At 56.4% G+C, this 26,168-nt stretch overlaps 1 protein-coding gene across 3 annotated transcripts in view; it reads left to right on the top strand.

Moving 5' to 3' along the window:
- AXIN2 (axin 2) overlaps positions 1-8,233 on the top strand; it is a 28,041-nt gene extending 19,808 nt beyond the window's left edge. For 2 of the 3 annotated variants that reach the window (XM_018063948.1, XM_018063949.1), the window contains exons 5-11: positions 510-650; positions 746-1,263; positions 1,363-1,554; positions 1,834-2,070; positions 2,608-2,703; positions 3,821-3,988; positions 6,943-8,233. In XM_018063948.1, the coding sequence (XP_017919437.1) occupies positions 510-650; positions 746-1,263; positions 1,363-1,554; positions 1,834-2,070; positions 2,608-2,703; positions 3,821-3,988; positions 6,943-7,069 (1,479 nt within the window). In that variant the 3' untranslated portion in view covers positions 7,070-8,233. The remainder of the gene's footprint in view (positions 1-509; positions 651-745; positions 1,264-1,362; positions 1,555-1,833; positions 2,071-2,607; positions 2,704-3,820; positions 3,989-6,942) is intronic. The other variant, XM_018063950.1, reaches the window with a different exon arrangement.

Here is a 26,168-nt window from a genome sequence, read left to right as displayed (position 1 = left end):
GTGCGGCCAGGGAAGAAATTACCGCTGCTTCTGATCTGGGCCCTGTGACTCCTTCTTTTTCCTTTTGCTCCCCCCTACCTCCCTTCCAATCTTATTTTTTCACATTCTCAACTCCCTTTCTGTTTAGGCTCATACTTTTTATTCCTTGAGTTGCGCTCTCCCCTCCCCATTGCAGAGAGCTGCCTTTTTTTTTTTTTTTTTTTTGATGTTTGACAACAGTCTTTGAAGATTTTCAACTTCAGAAGTAGCGACTGATGGGCTGGTTGTACTACAGAGGGAGCGCGCGCGGCCTCTCGGAGTGCGACCAACTGCTTGTGCCCACGGCGCACGGCCGGGGACCGTGGCTCTCCATGAGGCCGCGGTGCCGGCACATAAAGCGGCCATGCCACCCAGGCCCCGCGCCGCCCAGTCTCCGCGTGGCTGTGGACCTGGCCGCATCCCGACACCCGTTCCCCGGCCCTGGCAGCCTCCTGACCGCAAGCATCCCGTCTCCTTCCCGCGCCCCGCAGAGAACCCACCGGCTGCCCAAGGAGATGACCCCCGTGGAGCCTGCCGCCTTCGCAGCCGAGCTCATCGCCCGGCTGGAGAAGCTGAAGCTGGAGCTGGAGACGCGGCACAGCCTGGAGGAGCGGCTGCAGCAGATCCAAGAGGTGGGCGCCGCGCCGCCCCTGCCCCCGTATTAGCGGGGGAGGGGGCTCCTGCTGACCGGGCCACCTCCCCCAACCAACGCTGCCTTCCCTTCCAGGATGAGGAAAAGGAGGGCGCGGAGTTGGCACCGGGCTCACGGGAGGCAGGGCCCGCGCCACACCCCCTTTGCCTCCTGCCGTCTAGCAGCTACGAGGAGGACCCGCAGACCATCCTGGACGACCACCTGTCCAGGGTCCTCAAGACCCCCGGCTGCCAGTCCCCGGGCATGGGCCGTTACAGCCCCCGCGCGCGCTCCCCCGACCACCACCACCGCCACCACCTCCAGCCGCACCGTGCGCTGCCCCCGCCCGGGGGCCCCCTGCCCCCCGCCGCCGTCCCGGCCAGCTGCTCCCTCCTCGGGGCCAGGGGCTTCGTGAGCAGGCAGGCCACAAAGCACGTCCACCACCACTACATCCACCACCACGCCGGCCCCCGGACCAGGGACGAGGCGGAGGCCGAGGCCGCCCCACGCGCGCGCTGCCCCTGCCCGGTCCCCGGGGGCGCCGACTACTCCTGCTGCGGCAAGTGCAAGAGCCACCCCGGGGTCCCCGAGCCCCCGGGGGCCGCCCAGCTTGGGTGAGCGACCCTGTGCGAGGGTGGGGCGGCGGCAGGGAGGGGCGGGGCTGCGGAGGCGGTCGCGGGGGCTGAGATGGACGTGCTCCTCTGTCCCACCAGCAGCCGGGGCGGCGTCCCCCCCAGACGAAGCGCGAGAGGCTCCGAGCCGGGCCCCACGGTGCTGGCCAGGGAAGCCGGGGCTCCCGGAGGAGTGGGGTCCCTGCAGCCGCCTGGGGAGGAAGGAGACAGGGCTCAGGTCGTGTGGCAATGGGTGCTGGAGAGCGAGCGGCCCGGCAAGCCCAAGCCCCACAGGTGAACCGCGGCGCGGCCCGCCCCGGGGCGTGGGGGTAGACTGTCCGGTTGGCCGGAGCGAGGGGGCGGGGGTTGCTGCCCTCCCAGCGCCAGCAGCTGCGCTGAGACCGCAGAAGTGCCGCGTCCTGGCAGCGCCAGGTGGTGGTATGGCCCAGCTATCTTTTTTTTCTTTTTGCTCTCCGGAGGCAGGATGGAGAGCTCGCTGGTGGAGTCACATTTTCCAGTTTTTCTGACCCCATTTCTTACCCTCGGTTTCCTCTCTCCGCCTTTCTCCTCCAGCGCCCAGAGCACCAAGCGGGCCTACCCCACGGAGTCGGCCCGCGTGTCCCCAGCAGAGCGGGCTGGCCGCCACCACCTGTGGGGGGGCGGCACTGGGCACCCCCGCGCTGTTCCCCGGGCCCACCCAGCTTGCACCCAGGACTCCGCGGTGCCTCCCCTGACCCCACCTAACACCCTGGCCCAGCTGGAGGAGGCGTGCCGCCGGCTGGCCGAAGTGTCCAAGCCCCCGAAGCAGCGGTGAGTGGACAGGCCGCAGCAGTCAGGGGCGGGGCAGGCCAGAGGACCCATGCCTTGAGGTCCAGCTGCTCGGACGGGCTCACTGGGATCTGGCCAGTCGTGCCTGCAAGAAAGAGAAGGAATCTCTGAAATTCCTTGCAAATCCCATTCCCTGAGGAGTGTCCCAGTCAGTGGGAGTTGCGAGATGAGCTCCAAGGCGCTGTGACCCGCTGGGGATCCAGTACCTGCAGCCCTCGGCCTGGGTGGGCCGTGTGCAGTCCCGGGGGCCCAGGGCACAGCATGGCTGGGCCAGGCCCGGGAGCTCCTGTCCACACAAGGCCTGGGTGGGACTCCGCCCAGGGGACGTCGGAAGCCGGGGAGGCTGGCTCTCTGTTTTCCCTTGGCCCCAGGGATCCCTCTCAACCTTTCCTGGCCCTGGGAGTTCCTGTCCACACAAGGCCGGGGTGGGGCTCCGCCCGGGGGACGTCGGAAGCAGGGGAGGCTGGCTCTCTGCTTTCTCTTGGCCCCAGGGATCCCTGTCAACCTTTCCTGTGTTAGGTGCTGTGCGGCTGGCCAGCAGAAGGACAGGAGCCACCCGGGCCCTGGGATGCCAGGCGCCGCGCCCTTCTCCAGCCCAAGCCCAGCTTTGGAAGAGTGAGTGTCTTGGCCTGGTGACGCTGAGGTCCGCCCAGAGGCTTTGTGTTTTCAGGGTACTCATGTCAGGGGTTGCAATTTTTGAAAACTTTTTTAGTCTATAAAATCATCTTGATTTTAACATCCAAGACAAGGAATTGTAAACCCAGATGGGGCCATAGATCAGAGTCTGGAAAACCCCTGTCCAAGAGGAATGCGTGGTGACTTGTAGTAACACGCAAGTGTTCTCTTCGTGAAGTGGTGGTTGGCTCAAGGTCACAAGCTGAGAGCAAAGCCTTTAGCTTCTGGTTAGAGAACCCCAAACACAGATGGAAAAGTTGTTCCCATTCGCCTGGAAGGCCAGTGGGTTGAAAGCGTTTGTGTGGAACTGAGCAGGAAGACACTTCTCCCCGGCTGCAGAGACAGACGAAGGGCCCATCCTTGCTGTCTTGCGGGGGCCGGTGTTGGGAGTGGCGGGAAAAGCATCTCCCCGCCGATGCCCCAGTTCCTGTTGTCAAGTTACGCTCCTGTGACCGGACAGGGGAGCCAGGCTTCGTTTGGTTCCGGGACGGTGTGTGAAAAGAGTGGTCAGCTGCTGAGATCTGAAGTGGTTGAGATCATTCACCTGTCCGTCCTTAGCTGCTCTATCATGAGTAGCGTTCAAAAAGAGAAAAAAATCTCTACAATGTTTTAATTGGTTGACCTTAAGTTGACCAGGTATTTGGGCCTATTGCGCTTTTTTTAGCCATTCTGCAAAAACTCAGAAGTTGCAGTGACTGAGGGCTGATCCCCACACACCCCCACCATGGGCCCTGGCCTTCCGAGTTCACGCCATCCCTGGGCAGAGGCAGAAACCACAGACCCTGGCTGGGGCGAGTGTGGTGTCCTGGTCACTCTGGGAGGGTTCCTATCTTTGGGGGCAAGTTCCCTGTGATGCCCCCCAATGGACATGGCTCCGTCCTCCCATTGGGCGCCACACACACACCTGTGTGCCCTGCACTGATGACCCTGCCCAGGGCCCTCGGCACACACAGCTATAGCCTCACCTCTGAAGACACAGTTTGCAGACCTCCTGGGGGTGTGTGCGCTCTGACCGCTTTCAAATGCTGGACCTGTGGCTTTTCCATCTCGTTTTCAGCCACAAGGAGCCCAGGAAGCTGGCAGGGATGCACGCGCTCCAGGCCAGCGAGCTGGTGGTCACTTACTTCTTCTGCGGGGAGGAGATCCCCTACCGGCGGATGCTGAAGGCCCAGAGCCTGACCTTGGGCCACTTTAAGGAGCAGCTCAGCAAAAAGGGAAACTACCGGTAAGCGTCCTGTGGCTTTCCTCTGCTCCAGAGTCGGTTTGCTCAGAACCAAGAGCCAGGGTCACCTCTCAGCCCCCAGACCTGCAGGGGCCAGGTGGGCGGGCCACCTGGGGCTTTGCTTTGTCTCCTTTCCTCCAACTCCCCCACCCCTGCCCCTCCTAGAGATAGCACAGGGCTGGGACGGGCTTTCTCTAACAGGAGAAGGGGACTCAGGAGCCAGGGGACAGCTGGCTTTCTCAGAAGAGCCGGGCAGGAGCCTGAAAGGGAGAGCGTGGGGAGAACAGAGGGGTCGGACAGACTGATGAGGAGGCTGAAAGGCGGCCCTTGGGCAGGTCCGGGAGAGACTGCCACCCATGACACGTGGCATCGTGCCCCCTCAGCTCTGGGTCCCAGGTAGTGTGAGGCAGGGTGGCCTGAAGCGGACCAAGGGCAGGACCTGTGGGTGGGTGTGGGGGCACAGGGCTGCCCACTCTTCCTGCCAGGACCTGGGGAAGACTCCCTGCCGTCCCCCCAGGCCTCTCCCCACCTACAGGGTGCAGACCCCGCCCTGGCGTGCCAGCCCCAGGCGTCCTTGGTTACTTTTCTCTTGCCTTGTCTGGTTCATCCAGAGCCCTAGCTGGCCTTGTCGGCTGCCTCCATCCCAGAGGAGTACACGGGTTGTGTCCGGCTGTGTCCTGGGTGCCATGTGCAGGGCCAGGACGAGGAGCGGGGAGCAGTCAGGGGGCACGGGTCAGAGAGGAGCCCAGCTGGGGCGCAGAAGCTACCGCCCCAGTGCCCCCCCGAGCGAGGGAGGGAGTGTGAGAACTTTAGCATCCCTTAGCAAGTGGCCTGATGGGTGCACACCATCTCTGGACCCGGTGAGCCCACCTCCTGGGCCCGAGACCCCCGCCCTTCAGAGCAGGCCCCCTGCAGCCCAGAATGACTTGGTTTGCAGGGAAGGGAGTAGGGCTCAGGGCTGGGACCGCGCCGGTGACGGACCATAGGCCTTGGGCCGGGCTGGCGTCTTCCTGGTTCACACCTGGGCAGAGATGGTTCTGGAGATGAACAGAGGGGGAACGGGCCTGGCATATCGCACACAGACCCAGGCGAGGGTAGCAGCACAAGTCCCCCTCCAGGGACCCATCTGGACCTCAGCTTTGGCGTGGCTGGCCCTTGCATGGGACTGCAGGTGACTTTCCGGGGGGCCCAGAGCATGGAGCAGGGCAGCCCCCGCTTGGACACTCTGGCCACATCTGGCCCGGATCCTGTCTGTCCCGAGGCACGCTCAGTGAGCCGGGCTTTGAAGCCCCAGCCCTCCTCTGACGAGCGGACTCTGCACTCACATTCCTTGCTGATTGGATCAGGCTGTGGCGAGCTGGCCCTCCCTGCCACCCTTCCGGGCCGGAGCTGGACCCCTGGCCCCTGGTCTTCTCAGCCTGTGTGTTGCCACACTCACCTTGCCCCCTGCCCCCAACTCCCAGCGAGGACAGGCCGGGGTGTGGGCTGCAGGGCAGGGCTGGGAGGGGAGCCGCCCTCAGAGGCCAGATGCCCGGGAAGCAGGGCATAAAGCAGGTCGCAGTGGCGAGAAGCCAAGGGCTACGCCTTTGAAGTCTCGGGGTCAGGGCTCCTGGAGGAAGTTGCAGTTATGGACACGGTCACCACGAGCCTCTGCTCAGAGAGGCTGGGAAGCCACCCTGCTCTGCTCCGTGCTGACCCCGAGGGCTGTGGGCCTGGGGTGCCAGGGGCATCGGAGCCTCTCCAGGGAAACAAGACTGTTGTCTCCCCCCACCCCCCATCCACGGTGCCCTGTCTCAGCGGGCCACCCAGGACCGGCGTCTCCACTGCTGGCCCCCGTAGCCGAGCCCCTTGAGTACCTCCAGCTGTCTCACCGTATCTAGCCTTATCGGCTTTCTGAGTACTTGGCCTGCCTTCACTGAAGAGCAGAGACGTTTAGCTCTAAGCCAGGGGGCTGTGGGAAGCTTTTTAAGGAGAAAAGATAAAAACAGAGGCCCACCGTAACCCTGAGACGCAGTCACACGTTTATTGTTTGAGAAGCTGTTCCCCTCCCCCAGGGGCCTTTGCCGCCTGAAGGTGACAGCCTTCAGGGGCGAGTTTAGTCTGTCTGCGGGGTCTCCCTGGCCGGGGCGGGGGGAGGCAGAGGGCTTGGCATGGTGTCCAGGCAGGGACGTGGGTGGGCCGGGCAGGCAGGACAGCAGTCGTTTCAGGCGTGACCCTCCTGGGACGGGCTGGTCATCTGCGCCGGTGCCTTCAAGTGGCTTCAAGAAGGAAGGCCGGGGTGGGACCCAGGGCCTTTCCATCCACACAGAATAGGGGCTTTTGGCGTTTGACCCTGGGGCAGGGAGCGAGGGGACCGGGGCAGAGGGGGAGTCACGGGCGGGGAGGGGGGGGCTCGGTGGCCCCATGGGGCAGGGAGCTGCCCACCTCCCGTGGTGGCCACAGCGGAAGCAGCCAGTCCTGCTTCCTGGCTGTGCCCGAGCCCCCAGCTGTGCCCGAGCCCGGTCAGGCACTTCTGGGTGGGGAGGGTCACAGGTACTGGCCTCCCGCAGGCTTCACAGAATCAGATAGCTGAGTCTGAGGGCTCTTTGAGGGGCCTTCTCCCCAGGCTGCCCTGCAGGTGAACTCCAGGCATGCTTTGCCCACCTCCCCCAAAAAAAACTGGGGAGAAAGAAGCAGCTCTTCGTCAGGTTTCCGTCCTGGACTGAAGGCTGCAGCCTCAACGCTGTTGGCAGCTATGCGGGGAGGAGGGGCCTGGCCCACTGCCTCCAGGCCGCCCGCCTGGCTTTGCCCTTCACCCAGCCCGGCGGCTCTCACGGCAGATCCCAGTGGCGACTTCCCTGCCAGCCCCATGCAGGAGCGTTCTCGAGACCCCTTGGTCCCCGCCTTGTTGACAGAGTCTTCTCAAGACGCGTGGAAAGTGCCCCTTCACCAAGCGCTTGTTGGGTTTTCCCTTTAAGGTATTACTTCAAAAAGGCGAGCGACGAGTTCGCCTGCGGAGCGGTGTTTGAGGAGGTCTGGGACGACGAGGTGGTCTTGCCCATGTACGAGGGCCGCATCCTGGGCAAGGTGGAGAGGATCGACTGAGCGCCCCTCGCCGGGGCGCCCGCGACCCCGCCTTGCGGCGGAAGAGCCATGCGGTGAAGATGCCGGAGGCGCGGGACGAGTCCCGCCCCGGGCCGCCCGGCGCTGCGGAGAGGAAAGCCGGAACTGCTCTTGAGAAGCGGGACCGCTCGGCGCCGGCGATGCTGACTGTGCCCGAGAGGCTGCCGGCGTCCTGTGCGACAACCCGGGCTGTGAATCCAGCCGCGGCTCACCTGCACAGGAGTCCCTGCTGGTATTTATTGAACAGGCTCCCCGCGCCCCGCGTGTGGACGCGGGAGAGGGATTTTCGTGGTTCCCTGTCACCAAGAATTAAGCTCTGCGTGAAGACGGACTGTTCAGGGTGGCGCCCTGCCGCGCGCACACGCGGAGATTGGTGCATTTCCCGCTGCCCCGCGCCCCCACCCCGCGCTGCTGTGTTTTCCTATAGGTCTGGAGACCTGGTGTGGAGGTCCTGTCGATGGATGATCTTGGCGGGGGGATGGAGCCTCCCTGGGCCCCAGGTCCATCCTGTGACTTCTGGGGCTCCCCACCAAGGCCCGGCCCCCAACCCTACGGCCGACGCCTGCTGCAGCCATGTGGTTCAACTTGTGCTTTTATGGAAATAGCGGTCCTTGGCGTTTTTTACAGATTACTCTTTGGACCCCAGCCATTCTAGAAGCTACTCCCCACCTCACCCCCACCCTGCAAAGAAGCAAACAGCTTTGGGAAGACTGGCCCGAGCACCCTCCTGCAGACACCTTCCTGTTGGCGTTGGGGTTTTCGCGTTACCTTAGATCTGTGCGTTCTGTGGCCATAGGCCCCTGAAGCCGCGTCTGTATATACTGTGTGGAGAGAGTATGCACCCACTGTCTCCGGAGCTTGACCTGGAATCAGTACAGTACCTGTACCTGCACGGTGCCCGCGCCGTGTGTCGCCCTATATTGAGGGCTCCAGCTTTCCCTTGTTTTTTGAAAGGGGTTTATGTACAAATATATTTTATGCCTTTTTATCACAAGTCTTGTACCCAGTGATTTTTGCCATGGCGTTTTGTTCTACTTATACTGTAAATTATGCATCATAAAGAGCTCATTTAAGGAAAATTACTTGGTACAATAATTATTGTAATTAAGAGATGTAGCCTTTATTAAAATTTTATATTTTTCACAATGTCAGCCTCATCTTTGAGTTCGCGGAGTGGGATTGGGAGAGTGGCACCCTTCTGTATGTCAATCCCTTTGTTTGATGTTTCCCACCTGCCTCGAATCCGTTTCTCTCTGAGCTGGAGGTCTTCTTACCTGACTGGTGTTTTGGAAAATGATTTCTTCAGAGTCACTGGGTTGCTGACTGGCTAAGGGTTTTCTCCAGTGGGAGCAGGTGTGGACAGCATCCCTGAAGTTCTCCACCTGACTCACCAGCCTCTTCCTCCCAGGCCACTCTCTGCCACCTGGCCAGGTAGGGACAGGTGACAGGGGGCTGGGGTGAGGTCCTTCCAGGAACAGTTGCACCTCAGGTGTGTCGGGTGAACCGCCTCGAGATGGTGAGCAGACTGTGATGCCTTGGTGTCAGTGAACCACCTCCATCCCAGTGCCCATCAGCCATCCTCCCCCGGCTGGGTAGACCAGATGGTCGGGTGAGGAGCACACACCGTTCACAGGGCCGTTCTCTTTGTGCACTGCTCTTCACCCAGCAAACATCCCCTTCCCGTGTGCAGAGCACTCAGGGCTGGGGTGCGTTTCAGATCCCGGAAAGCAAGTCCGTGTAGAGGAGCCCTAGGATGAACCCTTTCTGAAATAAGGGGAAAATGTGTGTGAGGGGGGAGTAAATGAGTTTGGGGTTAGCATATACACATCTATTTATGAAACAGAACCAGCAAGGACCTACTGTTGGGCGTCCCCGGCGGCTCAGACGGTAAAGAATCTGTCTGCAGTGCAGGAGACCTGGGTTTGATCCCTGGGTCAGGAAGATCCCATGGAGAAGGGAAAGGCTACCAGTATTCTGGCCTGGAGAATTCCATGGACTGTATAGGTCGTGGGGTCGCAAAGAGTCGGGACACAACTAGCGACTTTCACTTCCAATATGAGGAATGAAGAGATTCCAGCTGGTGGATGTGGGAGACCTCTTGATTCCTCCCGTAAGAATCATGAGTTCCGACACGGGCTTGGGGTTCGGAAGAACCTGAACCCACGTCCCAGAGCCACTGCCCCGGCGGGAGGCTCCGCAGCAGCACGCGCGAGGCAGAAAGCAGACCGATGGCCGCTCGCGCTCACTCTTCTCACTGTGACAGTCGGCTCCGCGCTGGCGGGAGGGACCGGCCTCTGGGATCCTTGAACCTTGACTGCAGAATCCACTGCGCCTTCCTCCCACGAGAGGGTCTATGGTTTTATTCAAATTTTCCAAAGAAAAAGACAAAATGCAAGACCTCCTTCCTCCAGCCCCGCCGGGTCTCCAGTGGGAGCTGGTGATTCACAGCTGCCCACGCCGGACACCCCACCCCAGGGAGGCCCGGGGTGCTGGAGGGGCACCCCTCTGGTCCTTTGCCACCTCCCTCTCTAAGCGCCAGCTGCCCAGCAGGTCACCTACCTCATCTTCATTTCCTGGGTGCTTCCGGAAGCTCTGGCCCCTTTTCTGATGGATGGTTCTCCAGTTCATCAGAGGAGCGCGCAGACCGTGGGCCCGAGTCCACCCTGGGCTGGCGGGAGCTCTTGCAGCTCCATCCTCACTCCCTGGATTAGTAATAGGGAATCTGCACACACCCCCACCCCACATCCTGCTGCAGCCTCTGGGCACTGGCTTGGCACAGAACCAGGAGAGGCGGAGGGCACTGCGCTGGCTGGGGAGACAGAGACCTTCCAGCCAGAGCCTTGCTTTGGCCCCAGTGCATCTAAGATTTGTCTTTATTACGTTTGAGCTTGCACCAGGGGGCCCGAACCTCCGGGCTGCAGACCAGTACCTCCTGTCAGGTCAGCGACAGCATGAGGTTAAAGATAAAGCGCTCAGTACACGTGATGCTCTTGAGTCATCCTGAAACCGTTCCCCTACCCCTGTCCATGGAAGAGCTGTCTTCCATGAAACTGCTCCCGGGTGCCACAGAGGTTGGGGTTGCTGCCTTCCACAGTACCTGAAGTTTTCTGCAGCCCCTCACCTGGGGGAGGGGGCGGTTCATGGGGAGACTGGGGCTTTGCATAAAGGACCCTGTTTTCTTCTTTTCAGCCCCAAGGATATGTTGGGATTATAATCATATTGTCAAAAGGAAGGAAATTGGAAGTTACCTCCAGAGAAAATATTCCAGTCTATTTGAATAATTAGGTAAGACTGGGCTTTTTGCTGTTGTTGGTTGGTCTTATTTAAAAAAAAAAAAAAAGATCCTCTGTGTGTGTGTGTGTGTGCACGCGAGTGCGTGCGTGTGTGTGTGTGCGTGTGTGTGTTGGGGGCTTTAGCAGAGACCAGCCACAGACACCAGTGTCCACCTCCAGGGCCCGGTTCCGAGGGCATAAGGCCCCCGGCTCCATCCACACTGACTCTTGACTTCTCCTAAAGGGCTCATCTGCTCAGGGCCTTCGTCTTTGTCATTCTCTGCTTGGCTACCAGGATATAAAACACTTGGGAGAAATCACGGATTTTCTGTCTCTAAAGATTTCCAGGTTAGAAGGTGACGTCCGGTCCCCTTCAGGTCTGGAGGCTGCACCCTAGACTGTGTGAGCTGTCCGAGCTGGGGAATTCTGAGTCTGGCACAGGCCTGGGGGATTCTACAATATTTTCCAGGGGAAGCGATGGGCTACCTGGTGGCTGGGGGGCAGCCAGGGGTGGGGGGAGGGGAGTCTTCCTGCCTCTGAGGGAAGGTTTCTGTCCTGGCAAGGACTTGCATTGGTAAAATGAGCCTCGGCTCCTAGCCCCAACCAGGCAGTGGGCGCTCTCTCGAGTGTCTGTTTCCAGGAGGGTAAAATCTTTTGCCATCGCCAGTTATGTGGTTGGTTTGTGAGTCATTGTGGAGCACTTAGCCAGGCCGAAGACAGCAAGAAGCAATTAGTCCTCTGATCGACACGGTTTGTCAACATAAAAGGTTTGGGCTGAAGGGCCGCCAGATGACACCCACGGCTTGGCACGCCCGCGATGGCCACAGGCCTTCGTTGTTTATTCCGCCTGCCTGAAAAACGCCCAGGGGGTGAGAGAAGGGGGCGGGCCCGAGCTGGAGGTGGGGCGCAGCTGCCGTCCATCTGAGCCCCTCCCCTCGCGTTAGGGGGCAGGGCTGCTGGGGCCACCTGCTTCCCACTGGGCCAGGGGCCCATTATCCGGACGGAGGGACAGCCGGGTCCCCAGGGCAGGGACAGCGAGACGTGAGAAAGGGCGTTCAGGAGACACGCGGATGGTGAGAGTAAAAGGTCAGCTTATTTGATCCTAGCTGCTTAGAGATTTTTCCCTTTTTTTTTTTTTTTTTTTGCTAACCAGAGAAATAAAGTCATGGTAGAAAATTTGAAAAATACATAGAATGATAAAAGCCCCTCCCTCAACTCATCTGTAATCCCACGGCCCCAAGACACCAACTGATAATATTTTGGTGTATTTCTTTCCCGTATATGGCACATTCTCTTGCTCAGTATTCTGAGCATCTGTTTTTGAGGATAAATTCCTACATGTGTGAAGACTTTAATTGTTCCAGGCAGTGTGTGTGTGTGTTAGTTCCTCAGCTGTGTCCAGCTCTTTGCGACCCCACGGACTGTAGCCCGCTAGGCTCCTCTGTCCACGGCATTCTCCAGGCCAGAACATGAGTGGGTTGCCATGCCCTTCTCTAGGGGATCTTCCCGACCCAGGGATCGAACCCATTTCTCCTGCATTGCACGCCGACTCTTTACCTTCGGAACCACAGGGGAGGCTCTGTGGCCATTTCTGCAGACCGCCTGGTTGCCATGCAGACCGCCTGGACTCCACCACCTGGAGCTCCTCTTCCAGTGAGAGGCCACAGGGCAGTCCCTTCTGTTTGAGGCCGCAGAACCTGCTGACCCCCGCACCCCCCCACCCCCCCACCCCCTTGCCCTGGGACTGCAGGATTCACTTCCGGCCCTGAAGGAAGAGCTTGTGGTCCTGCCTGCCTGCCTCACCCCTTACCTGTCAGGAGGTCCTGCTTCGGGACCAAACCTGCCTCATTTGACGGCCGCTTAACGTGGTCCTCGGCCCAGAGTCTCCCACTCCGTACAATCCCTGATGGTGTCTTGTGTCGGACCCTGGTTGATTTCCACCCTCTGGTCCCCAGTGCACAGAGTCCTCCAAGCCACCTGCTCCGAGGTTTCCATACACGGCACCAGTGTTTCCTTCTGTCCGCTGTCCCCACGGCCCCTGTAGCTGGCTCTGACCCTTGCTGGTAGCAGCACCGTGGATTTCCTTCGGGAAGCACTCCTCAGTCACGCAAACAGCACAGGATCTGGCCAACTGATACATTTCCCTCTCTGGTATCAAGATTGGTTCGGGGATGGGGGTGAGACTAGCGTGGGTCCAGCGAGAGTCAGTCTTGGGACTCAGGCCAGGAATTCAGAGAGCACGGCGCTCCCTGTCTGCTGCGGCCTCTCAAGTGGAAGGACAGAACGCGAGCTTCGGGAGACCTCACCGAGGAGAGCCCACTGGGGCTGAAGCCAGAATTCAGAGCCTCAAGAGGACGGGCTGGCGGTGGGGGGAGGAGACTGGCCAACCTCTGACGTCATTGGATCCTTAACATCCAGCTGCCCTAGTCCCTGGGAGCCAGCAAATCCTGTCTCTTTTTTCTCTTAAGTTGACTGGACTTGGGTTTTGTTTTACTCAACCCAAAGTATCCTGGCTAATAACACAGCCCCCATCCCGGGGCAGTGGGCAGATGTATTCTCAAGACCAGGAGCCCACATCACGTGAGAGGGAGGCTGGGGAGGGGAAACAGTCACTTTGAGAAACAGTATGTTGTGATAAAGAGAGTGTCGAGTTCCGTTCCGATTCTGGAGAATTCCACAGGTTAGATGTTTGTGACCAGAGGCCTGGGGGTGTGAGGGCCTTTTCCTAAGGGGCCTTTCCTAAGGGCCTTTTCCTAACGGGGCTCTTGGGCCCTGAGGCCACGCTGGCTCTTTGCTGCAGGCCAGCATCAGCAGTGGAGAAGGACCCTGTCTTCCTGGGGGAGAGGGCCTGTCCCTGAAGCCCCGGTCCCTGCCCTGGAGGCGTGGGTTCTGACACGATGGACGCAGCTCTGCCTGATTGAGGCGACCTCTGGAGACCCGGAGGAGGGTCACTGCGGGCTGAGATTTCCTGGGCCCCAGGAATCCACCGGGAGGAGAGCAGGAGGGGGTCCTGGGACAGGGACCAGGCCAGTCAAGGCCCGCAGGTGGGCGGAAGGGAGCGCCCAGGGTCTAGCGGGGGTGGGTGATGAAGGCAGCGGCCTTAGGGTCTTCCAGGTCCGGGCTGACCCCCATCAAAGTCGGGGATCAGTCTCCCGAAGAGAAGCTAACCCCGGTGGAGGCTGGGAAGACAGGTGGCAGGCGCACAGGTGATGGAGAGACGCAGAATCCGGGGCCGTGCCCTCCTCCCCCCGCGCCCTCCTCCCCCCGCCCGCGCCCTCCTCCCCCGCCCGCCCCCTCCTCTCCCCCGCCCCCTCCTCCTCCCGCCCCCTCCTCCCCCCGCCCGCCCCCTCCTCCCCCCGCCCCCTCCTCCCCCCCGCCCGTGCCCTCCTCCCCCGCCCCTTCCCTCCTCCCCTCCTCCCCTCCGCCTCCTCCCCGCCCCCATCTCCCCTCCCCTCTGACCTCCTCCTCGCTCCTCTCCCCCGGTCCTTCCCCCCACCCCTCCTCTTCCTCCCTTTCTACTATCCCACTAGTCCTCACGCCGGGTTTGGGTGGCTCCGCCCGGCGCCCCTTCACCTACCGTCCCTGACGGGCCCATTTCCGCCTCTCTGTGCGCTCCCACAGCCCCCCTCCATCCGCGCCCCCAAAAGGGGCAGTCGAGCCCCAGCCCAGGGCTGCTGCGGCGCGGGGGGCCGCGGGGGGCCGCGGGGGTCCATCCCCCGGGACCCGGACAGAGACGAGTGTGCTCGGCATCTCTACGGGCCCCGCTGCCTTGGCAACGTGGCGCTCCGGTCCACCCTGGAGGGTTTCATTACCGAGGAGAAAACAACTTTTCTTCCCTTAGACCCATTTAATTATTTGATTGCTCAGTAACCAAAAGTGCGCGAGGCCCGCAGCCAGAAGGGACTTGAAAGCCGAGCAAGCGGTGATGGGCTGCGGGAGCCCAGGGTGCAAAGGCCGCGCCGCGCCCTCGACCTCAAGGAACCAGTCAACATGGGGTGCCAGCGGAGGGGGGATGACGGAGGAGAAGGGAGATGACGGAGGAGGAGGGGATGATGGAGGAGGGGATGGAGGAGGAGGGGGATGACGGAGGAGGAGGGGAATGACGGAGGAGGAGGGGTATGATGGAGGAGGAGGGGGATGATGGCGGAGGGGGAGGAGGAGGGGATGATGGAGGAGGGGGGATGGAAGAGGAGGGGGATGACGCAGGAGGAGGGGGATGACGGAGGAGGAGGGAGACGGAGGAGGAGGGGGATGGAGGAGGAGGATGACGGAGGAGGAGGGGATGACGGAGGAGGAGGGGGATGATGGCGGGGGGATGACGGAGGAGGAGGGGGATGACAGAGGAGGGGGGATGGAGGAGGAGAGGGATGGGGGAGGAGGGGATGATGAAGGAGGAGGCACATGATGGAAGAGGCAGGATGCTGGTGAAGTGGGAGGCGAGTTCAAAGGCGCGCGGAGGGTTTTCATGTAAAGTTAAGTTTCAGACGTGACTGTCGCGATGGAGCCTCGGCGTTTGAACTCGTTTATTAGAAAGTTTTCCAGCCATTCAGCGGCTTCCCAGAGAAATGTGGGAGGCGGGGCGGGGAGTGGCTCTGGTCCCCTAGTTACACCCAGGAGGGCACCTTGCTCTGGCTCCTGTTCTACCGGGAGGAGGGGGCGGAGGCGAAGACTCCCCTGCCCACCCAGGTCCCACGGGAGCCATAGGAGCAGAGGGTCCTCAGGAGTCGCAGAGGCACCCTGGGGTGCATCCGGTGCGGCTGGCCCAGCGGGTCACGTGGTGACCACGTGGTGCTGGCCACGTGGGTCTCCACGCCCCTTGCTCCTGCTTGTGTCCCGGCGTGATGCGGGAGGACCTGCCGCCAGCAGAATGCCTTCAGCTTTCCAGGTCTGAATTCCAAGCCCACACTGCTCCTTGATGAGAAAAAAATGGACGTCACATTTTCAAGGTGATTAAATACCTTCTAAGAGGGGCTTTAAGCCTCGGGACTGAAGGATCCCACCCCCCAAGGCCCCGTCTGCTGATGTGGACTGAATGGGCTTGAGGTCCCACCTGGTCTTCTCACTGCCCTCCCCCCACGCCCCCCAAACCGCGCCAGGAGGAAAGGAACTTCCCCTCCAGGGCCAGGCCAACTGAGGGCACTGGGCAGACACTGGCCCCGCCAGGAGCTGCTCGCAGGGGCACTTCCTGCCTTCCTGGCGCCAGGAGATCCTCAGGACGCTTCAGCTCTGCCTGGAGCTCGCCTTCCGGTCCCTCAAACTATCCCATCTTCTGGACTCTTGGCAAGATCGTGAACCATCCGAAAACACATCCAACCGAGGCTGTGGTGGTCCCCTCCCCAAATGGGGTTTTCTCTTCCTTGCTCTGAGGTCACAGCTACGATCTCACCCACCTCTATGCTGCAACTCTGTGCTGCTTCACTCCAACACGAAGAACAGGTTTCTGAAATAAACGTGGGGCTTTGCTTATAGAAGCCCCCTTTGCTGCCAAGCACAATTTTAAACCACACAGAGGACTAGCTCAGTCAGTCAAGAATCTGCCTGCAATGTAGGAGACCTGGGTTCAGTTCCTAGCTGGGTAAGATCCCCTGGAGAAGGAAATGGCAAGCCACTCCAGTATTCTTGCCTGGAAAATCCCATGGACAGAGGAGCCTGGCGGGCTGCAGTCTGTGGGTCACAAGAGTCGGACACGACTTAGCGACTGGACGGCCACCACCACCACAGAGGACTTCCCTGGTGGCCCACTGGTTGAGAACCTGCCTGTCGGTGCAGGGGACATGGGTCTGATCCTTGCTCCAGGAAGACCCAAGTGCTGCCGGGCGGTTAAACTGCGCACTGGAACCACCGAAGCCTGAACTGTGGAGCCTGCAAGCTGCAACGAGCAGCCGCCACAGTGAGAAGCCCATGCACCGCAGCGAGGGAGCAGCCCCGACTCCTGGAGAACGCCCTTGTGGCAGCCCCGAGACCGGGGCAGCCGTCAGCAGGGATTAAAGGCTAAACCCCTCCACAGAGCGTCAGCCGGGCCCCTCTCCCAGCCCACCCCCACCCCCGGCTTACAGGAAGATGGATCCTCAGGGCAGGTGCAGCGGTCTCTGTGACCTCAGATGAAACGCATCAGTTCCAAACCTCAATGTCCATGCTCACACCCCATGCTATCCTCTTTTCAGTGGGAATTGCATCTTTTTCTGAGTCGGAGGCAGTGGTGTGCTGGCAAGTGTTGAACAACGAGCTGTCTGGGGAGGAAGCCTCGAATCGTGCCATTTGCCGAATTCCATGGTGGCAGCGCTCCCATCGCAGCCAACTTTAGGCTGAAACGTGAGGTCAGCTCTCCCAGGCCGCTGTGAGCTGGCCCAGAACACCGTGGGAAAGGGCTCCAGAACCAAGAGACACACATAAAGGGTGCCGGCCCGCTGTGGCCCCCTTGCCTGGCAGTGCGATAAAGCCACTCTTTTCTACTTTCCCCCCAAGGCTCCCAAATGTGTTTCTGAGATGCTACTCCTAGAACTGCCTTCTCACCATGCCGCCATTCCAAAGGCAGCACCTTCAACACGAGGTTAAAGAGACTTTCGGCTTCATGAAAACGTCCAGGGATGTAGAGATCACAGCGTAAAGAACGCAGCCTTGGGACAAGGGTTATGCACACTTATTATGTGTTTTTAATGGGCATCCCAGGTGGCGCAATGGTAAAGAATCTGCCTGCCCATGAGAAGATGTAGGTTTAATCCCTGGGTCAGGAAGATCCCCTGGAAGAGGAAATGGCAACCGGCTCCAGTATTCTTGCCTGGAGAATCCCATGAGCAGAGGAGCCTGGCGGGCTACAGTCCATGGGGTTGCAAAGACTCAGACATGACCGAGCACGCACGTGTGCATATATTTTCTTGATATCAGTCACCATAAGAAAGGCATTTGTGGAAATAAACACATGTCCGTGTCCGTGTCCATGCATGTGTGTAATAATGGGATATTATAATACTATCAATTGATCGGAAATCTCTTTGTTCCCGCTTCTCTCCTGGTTCCACCTCCTGACATTCGAGTTAGGAGAAAGAGGCTCAGTTGTGTAGGATGGAGGGGATCTCCGTGCGGCCGAGTCTCAGGTCCCAGATAGTAAGGAGAATACCTTCAATACTGACAGGTCTGCTCAGGATAATTTACAGTTAGAACCACGCACTCTTAATTACCCCCAATGGATGAGGACGACAGAAAAGTGTTTCAAGGTAGCGTTCAGAGTCTTTCTTTTTTTTTAATTTTCTGGGCCATGCCAAACACAAGTGGGATCTTAGTTCCCAGACCAGGAATTGAACGTGTGCCCCCTGCAGTGAAGAGTCTTAGCTAGTGAAATACCAGGGAAGTCCAGAGGCATCTTTTTAAATCAATTTGATTGAGACTTGGGCTCCCTAGTGGCTCAGTGGTGAAGCCACCTGCCAATGCGTGAGCTACGGGAGGCCAGCGTTCGATCCCTGGGTTGGGAAGACCCCCTGGAGAAGGAAATGGCAACCCAGTCCAGTATTCTTGTCTGGGAAATCCTATGGACAGAGGGGCCTGACAAGCTACAGTCCATGAGGTTGCACAGAATCGGATACGACCGAAGTGAAGGGACTGTAAGCATTTTTGTGTGCCCTTAAGTTTTCTTTGAAGACACAGTTTTTATTGACTGTGTAGTATTCTATCCAATATTTTTGTGCTAAACTATATTAAACTAGTTATATGTACTACAGTCCATGGGGTTGCAAAGAGTCAGACACGACTGAGCAACTGAACTGAACTGATATTGAACTAATTTCCTATTTTCAGGCATTTAGGTTGTTCTTAAGTTTAAAATCATCATGATATATAAAATAGATAAATAATAAGGTCCTACTGTATATAGCACAGGAAATTCTACTCAGGACTCTATAAAGACCTATACAGGGAAAGAATCTTCTGAAGAACAGATATGTGGATAAATATGACTGAGTCACTTTGCTGTGCACCTGAAACTAACTCAGCATTGTAATCAATAATACTCTGATAAAAATCTTTAAAAATAAATGAAATTATCATGAAGAACTCCGTGGTTAATATCTTCATATGTGAATCTTCATAATGATTTTCTTTTTATTTTCTTAAGAGATAGTCCTGAGAGTGAGCGTGGCTAAATGAAGGAATGTGAATAGTTTAATTCAGATCGGCAAACTGTCCCCAGTGGCTTTGAGTCAGAGTTCCTGTTTTTAATATTCTTTACAACATTGAGTATTTAAGTGAAAAAAATAGAATCTCATTGTTATTTTCAGTTCAGTTCAGTCGCTCAGTCATGTCCGACTCTTTCGACCCCACGAATCACAGCACGCCAGGCCTCCCTGTCCATCACCATCTCCTGGAGTTCACTCAGACTCACGTCCATCAAGTCAGTGATGCTATCCAGCCACCTCATCCTCTGTTGTCCCCTTCTCCTCCTGCCCCCAATCCCTCCCAGCATCAGGGTCTTTTCCAATGAGTCAACTCTTCTCATGACTCTTCGCCAAAGTACTGGAGCTTCAGCTTTAGCATCATTCCTTCCAAAGAAATCCCAGGGTTGATCTCCTTCAGAATGGACTGGTTAGATCTCCTTGCAGTCCAAGGGACTCTCAAAAGCATCAATTCTTCGGCACTCAGCTTTCTTCACAGTCCAACTCTCACATCCATACATGACCACTAGTAAAACCATAGCCTTGACTAGGCAGACCTTTGTGGGCAAAGTAATGTCTCTGCTTTTGAATATGCTGTCTAGGTTGATCATAGCTTTCCTTCCAAGGACTAAGCGTCTTTTAATTTCATGGCTGCAGTCAGCATCTGCAGTGATTTTGGAGCCCCAGAATTTTCCAAACTTGCTGGCATATTGAGTGCAGCATTTCACAGCATCATCTTTCAGGATTTGAAATGGCTCAACTGGAATTCCATCTGGAATTTTTCATTTTTTCCTCATTCATTTTTAAGAGCTCTTTACATATGAAGGACATTTACTTTGTCATATATGTTGAAATATTTTCATTTTTAACCTATAGAATTGTACATATTTTTCTTTTTAATGATAGAAATTATTTTCTTTCACATTGAGAAATTTTACATTTAAAAAAGAATTGGAGTCTTTCACTCTGTCCATTACATGTTCTTAATACGTGTATACTTAGAAATGCTTTCCCACCTGGCCTTATAACTATTCACTAATATTTTCCCATTTCTCTTACCAAATTACAAAGTAAATTATAAATGTAGGCATTTTTCTTTTTTTTTTTTTTTTTGGTCTGCCTCTTTAAGACACTCCATTTTCTCAGTTGGTGTTTTCCTCCAGGACTACAATCAGGCTAGCACCTCCCTTGCAAACTAAACCCAAATCTTCAAAGGGAAGAGAAAAAGAAAGACCGCTTCCTTCTTATAGCAGCCAGTAGGAAAACTGGGGCATCAAAAGTCACGTCCATCTCTGGAGCTTCTCAGCCCAGCTTCTGGTCCTGCCGCTTCTACAGGAAGATGAAGAGTGGGCAATCCTGTCTCTCCCCGCCAGGGACGGCAGTTGGGTCTGACCAGAAGGTTGGGGCTGACCGCTCCCACTGGGTCTTAGGCCAGTGGTTTGTTCTCTCCAGTCACTACTGACCCGCCAGCCTCCCAGGTCAGATCTCAAGCGGGGCAGCAGAAATGGGAGAAAAAGAGCAAGCGTGCTTCAAGCACTGTGTGATGGCCTTCTGTCGTATATCCACCTATTATCTGCCCTCTGTCTCTCTTCTGTTTACGTCAAATATTTATTGTCTGTCTACCATCTCTCAATTATCTCTCCATCTATCTGTATCTAGGGATGCCAGACCACCTGACCTGCCTCTTGAGAAACCTGTATACAGGTCAGGAAGCAACAGTTAGAACTGGACATGGAACAACAGACTGGTTCCAAACAGGAAAAGGAGTACGTCAAGGCTGTATATTGTCACCCTGCTTATTTAACTTATATGCAGAGTACATCATGAGAAACGCTGGGCTGGAAGAAACACAAGCTGGAATCAAGATTGCTGGGAGAAATATCAATAACCTCAGATATGCAGATGACACCACCCTTATGGCAGAAAGTGAAGAGGAACTAAAAAGCCTCTTGAGGAAAGTGAAAGAGGAGAGTGAAAAAGTTGGCATAAAGCTCAACATTCAGAAAATGAAGATCATGGCATCTGGTCCCATCACCTCATGGCAAATAGATGACAAAACAGAGGAAACAGTGTCAGACTTCATTTTTTGAGCTCCAAAATCGCTGCAGATGGTGACTGCAGCCATGAAATGAAAAGACGCTTACTCCTTGGAAGGAAAGTTATGACCAACCTAGACAGCATATTAAAAAGCAGAGACATTACTTTGCCGACTAAGGTCCATCTAGTAGTCAAGGCTATGGTTTTTCCAGTAATCATGTACGGATTTGAGAGTTGGATTGTGAAGAAGGCAGAGCGCCGAAGAACTGATGCTTTTGAACTGTGGTGTTGGAGAAGACTCTTGAGGGTCCCTTGGACGGCAAGGAGATCCAACCAGTCCATTCTGAAGGAGATCAGCCCTGGGGTTTCTTTGGAAGGAATGATGCTAAAGCTGAAGCTCCAGTACTTAGGCCACCTCATGCGAAGAGTTGACTCATTGGAAAAGATTGATGGTGGGAGGGATTGGGGGCGGGAGGAGAAGGGGACGACAGAGGATGAGATGGCTGGATGGCATTGCTGACTCGATCGGCGTGAGTCTGAGTGAACTCCAGGAGTTGGTGATGGACAGGGAGGCCTGGCGTGCTGCGACTCATGGGGTCGCAAAGAGTCGGACACGACTGAGCGACTGGACTGAGCTGAGCTGACCGGGATCTGTCTACTATCTATTGAGAGGTCGCCACTTTACCTGTGCCAGCACAGCTACTCCGTGTGGTCAGCTATACCCAAGGCTGTGAGATGCTGGGTGAGATGAATGGACTCGGGTCTGGGAGGTCCTCAGACAGGACCAGTCCAGCGGAAGGATGCCCCAAAGAGACACAGGTGTGCCCGAGGGCAGAGGCAGAGGCCCAGGTGAGGGTGAGCGGTGGAAAGGCGGGCTCAGACAGGTCCACTGGGTCTTGAGTGTCACTCAGCACCTCCCAGAGAGAGTGAAGGAGGCAGGGGGAATGCCCTCCTGGCCCCGCCTCTTTCACATGACCCAAGCCCTTTTCAGCACTCACTTCCTAGCCTCCCACCCCCCAACACCAGGGGGTTAGGACCACTGTGGATGAGCCAGAAATCACTTCTCCCAGGAACAGAGCAGGGGGCAGAAGGCTTGGGAGATATTGCATTGCCAGATCCCCACCGAGGAGTCGAATTCAAGCTGGTTTCCCTTCAGTGGCGAGAGGGACAGGTGGGGGCTGTGGTTCGCTGCCTGAGACCCTAACGTCTTGTACCCCTAACTGTTGTTGTTGTTGAGTTGTTCAGTCGTGTCCAGCTCTTTGCGACCCCATGGACTACAGCATGCGGGACTTCCCTGTCCTTCACCATGTCCCCGAGTTTGCTCAAATTCAGGCTTGTTGAGTTGGTGATGCCATCCAACCATCTCATCCTCTGTCGTCCCCTTCTCCTTCCCTCAGTCTTTCCCAACATCAGGGTCTTTTTCAGTGAGTCGGCTCTTTGCATCAGATAACCAAAGTTTTGGAGTTTCAGCTTCAGCATCAGTCCTTCCAATGAATACTCAGGGTTGATTTCCTTTAGAACAGACTGGTTGGATCTCCTTGCTGTCTAAAGGACTCTCAAGAGTCTTCACAAGCACCACAGTTCAAAAGCATCAATTCCTCGGTGCTCAGCCTTCTTTAGGGTCCAACTATCACACCCTACGTAACTACTGGAAAAACCATAACTGTGATTCTGCAGACCTTTGTTGGCAAAATTATGTCTTTGCTTTTAATACACTGTGTAGGTCTGTCATAGATTTTCTTCCAAGAAACAAGCGTCTTCTAATTTCGTGGCTGCAGTCACTGTCTGCAGTGATTTTGGAGTCCAAGAAAAGAAAGTCTGTCACTGTGTTGCAGGAAGGGGCACCCTTTCAGGGCCCGAAACTGGGCTCTTGTCTAACACTCGGAAATGAATTGTCCGAGGAGACACATGTGCTGACAAAGCAAGAGACTTTATCGGTAAAGGGCGCCCGGGGGGAGAGCAGGAGGGTGAGGGAGCCCAGGAGAACTGCTCTGCCATGTGGCTCACAATGTTGGGCTTTATGGTGATGGGATTAGTTTCCGGGTGGTCTTTGGCCAGTCACTCTAATTCAGTCTTTCCTGGCGGCGCACGCATCGCTCAGCCAAGATGGGTGCTAGCGAGAGGAATTCTGGGAAGTGGACGGACACGCGGTGTCTCCTTACGACCTTTCCCGAACTCTTCCGGTTGGTGGTGGCTTATTAGTTCTGTATTCCTTATCAGGATCTCCTGCCTTAAAACAACTCATGCAAACGGTTACTACAGCGCCTGGCCAGGGCGGGCGGCTTCAATCAGCGTGCTTCCCCGAACAACTGCTTCCACTGTTTCCCCTTCTATTTGCCGAGAGGTGACCAGATGCCATGATCTTAGTTTTTTGAATGTTGAGTTTCAAGCCAGCGTTTCTGCTCTCCTCTTGCACCCGTAACTGTATGCACCCGTAACTATGCGTACCGCTAACTGTGTGCACCCCAACTGAGCGCACCCCTAATTATGCGAACCCCTAACTGCGCGTACCCCTAACTGTGCGTATCCCTAGCTGTGCGCACCCCTAACTGTGTGCACCCCTAACTATGCGTACCCCTAACTGTGCGTACCCCTAACTGTGAGCACCCCTAACTGTGTGCACCCCTAACAGTGCATACCCCTAACTGTGCGCACCCCTAACTGTGTGCACCCCTAACTATGCGTACCCCTAACTGTGCGCACCCCTAACTGTGCGTACCCCTAACTGTGCATACGCCTAACTGTGCGTATCCCTAGCTGTGCGCACCCCTAACTGTGTGCACCCCTAACTGTGCGTACCCCTAACTGTGCGCACCCCTAACGGTATGCACCCTAACTGTGCGTACCCCTAACTGTGCGCACCCCAAACTGTGTGTACCCCTAACTGTGCGTACCCCTAACTGTGCGTATCCCTAGCTGTGCGCACCCCTAACTGTGTGCACCCCTAACTGTGCGTACCCCTAACTGTGCATACCCCTAACTGTGCGCACCCCTAACTGTATGCACCCCTAACTGTGTGCACCCCTAACTGTGCGTACCCCTAACTGTGCGCACCCCTAACTGTGCGTACCCCTAACTGTGCGTACCCCTAACTGCGTATCCCTAGCTGTGCGCACCCCTAACTGTGTGCACCCCTAACTGTGCGTACCCCTAACTGTGTGCACCCCTAACTGTGTGCACCCCTAACTATGCGTACCCCTAACTGTGTGCACCCCTAACTGCGTACCCCTGTGTGCACCCCTAACTGTGCATACCCCTAACTGCGTACCCCTAACTGTGTGCACCCCTAACTGTGCTGGCTTTTACCTCCTGCAGCACCTCGCTTTGCTGAGGCCTCTCAAGGCTCAGAGCAGGGCTGGCAGGAGCTGCAAGCAGAGATGCTGCTTTGGGGTCCTCCAGCCCTGCTCCGAGGCGCGCTCTGTTCCCGGTGGGGCAGCCGGACTCTCATTCTAGGTCTTCCAAGCCCAGGGGCCAGACAGCTGAGCAGCCTCTTATTAAACCTCAAAGAGTTCTTTGTTCTACAGCTGAGGGCCGAAAGTACAGGGCAGCGTCTCTCAGCTGGTTGCTTGGAGGTTGCTGGGAGAATCCCTCAGCAAGAGAAAACGGGGTTTGGACCAAGATCACAAGGAGAAGCCAGTTCTTCTCTGCTCTCTGTCCTTCGCCTGGAGAGAGGCTCTGGCCACTTCCATTGAAAGAAAAGAAAAAAGAAAAAAAGCTGAAGAAACAGAGCTTCAGCCTTGCTTTCGGAGCTCATCAATACAGCAGCTGCGGGGACTTTAAAACTGCCTGACACTTGGGCACCACCCCCAGGGACTCAGACTTAATTGACGTGGGGGTGGGACTCCCCCCGGGGATTTGATGTGCTCCGAGGTTGAGGGCCACTGCCTCGTAACTGTGCTTTTACTGTTTACCTTTAATGATGATGGTGGAGGGGTGGATACCCTTTTTCCTCCTTGGCGGGGTGGAGATCAAAAGTCTGCCTTTGAGGCCCATGATCAAGGGGGCCTTTGACCTGCTCTGGCCCACAGCGGTTTTATTTTCTGTAATCGGCACCTTCCAGTGCAAGGCCCGAGGGCAGCAGACGCAAACCTAAGTCTCACTAAAGCAGCTAAAACGCAGGCACGTCACTTGGCCAACAAAGGTCTGTTTAGTCGAAGCCATGGTTTTTATCATAGTCGTCTATGGCTATGAGAGTTGGACCATAAAGGCTGAGCTCTGAAGAATCGATGCTTTCAGATTGCGGTGCTGGAGGAGACTCTTGAGAGTCCCTTGGACAGCAAGGAGATCGAACCAGTCAATCCTAAAGGAAATCAACCCTGAATGTTCATTGGAAGGACTGATGCTGAAGCTGAAACTCCAAAACTCTGGTTATCTGATGCAAAGAGCCGACTCACTGAAAAAGACCCTGATGCTGGGAAAGACTGAGGGAAAGAGGAGAAGGGGACAACAGGATGAGATGGTTGGATGGCATCACCAACTCGATGGACATGAGTTTGAACAAACTCCAAGAGGCAGGGAAGTCTGATGTGCTGCAGTCCGCGGATCGCAAGGAGTCAGACGTGACTGAGGGACTGATCAACAGAAGCGTCTCCCTGCCTCTGAGCTGTTGGTGGCTTTCTCTCCACTAATCACAAGCCCTAATTAGAACTTCCCAGGTGTGGGTCCTCCAGCCAAGCTCTCCTTGACCAGTCTAAAACCCCTTCCTTCCTCACCTTCCTTCCTCCAGGGTTTTCTCTGCCCTTCTCTGGACATTTTAGCCTCCACTGGGGCCTCCATTGGTCAGCAGTCCAGTAGGAAACAGAATCTCTTTGAGGCGGTGGGGGCCTTTCAGTCTCCCAGGAACCCTCCCTCCCAGGGCTCTTCACTAAGCATTCCTCCTTCTTTCTTTTTTTTTTTTTGGCCAGGCCCTGTGGCTTCCGGGATTGTGTTTCCCCACCAGGGGTGGAACCCAGGCCCCGAGCCGTGGGAGTGCAGTCTTACCCACTGGGCCGCCAGGGATGTCCACACGCTCAGTGTGTTTGTATGGGCTTGGTCACGTCTGACTCTTCGTGACTCCATGGGCTGCAGCCCACCAGGCCCCCCGTCCGTGGGATTCTCTGGGCAAGAACACTGGAGCGGTTGCCATGTCCCTCTTCAGGGGATCTTCTTGACCCAGGGATGGAACCCACGCCTCCTGCGTCTCCTACACTGGCAGGCGGGTTCTTCACCACTAGCGCCACCTGGGAAGTCCAGGTGGTCACTGAACATTCTTCACTGATCTGATTCTGATGCTAATTTTCCTCGGGTTAATTCGCTCTTTCCTGCTTTAGTTTCCTTATCTGTAAACTGGGAACAACACTCACTTTGAGGAGTTGATGCAATAATGAAATAAAACAGACAGAACACTTATTCCAGGCCAATTTCTCAGTGCTTTTCCTTATATACATATAATAGTGTATATTTTATTTATTATAGATTTATTGATGGATACTATATTATTTAATTTATTTAATGTATATTATCTATTTATTATTGGAGAAGGAAATGGCAACCCACTCCAGTGTTCTTGCCTGGAGAATCCCAGGGACGGGGAGCCCGGCGGGCTGTCCTTGCCTATGTTAGATTATATATATACTTCCACTTCTTCAT

The sequence above is a fragment of the Capra hircus genome, chromosome 19, assembly GCF_001704415.2.
Source record: "Capra hircus breed San Clemente chromosome 19, ASM170441v1, whole genome shotgun sequence".
In the NCBI taxonomy this organism is placed as follows: domain Eukaryota; kingdom Metazoa; phylum Chordata; class Mammalia; order Artiodactyla; family Bovidae; genus Capra; species Capra hircus.
Note: the sequence above shows the minus strand (reverse complement) of the source record. Positions and strands in the feature narration are given on the sequence as shown.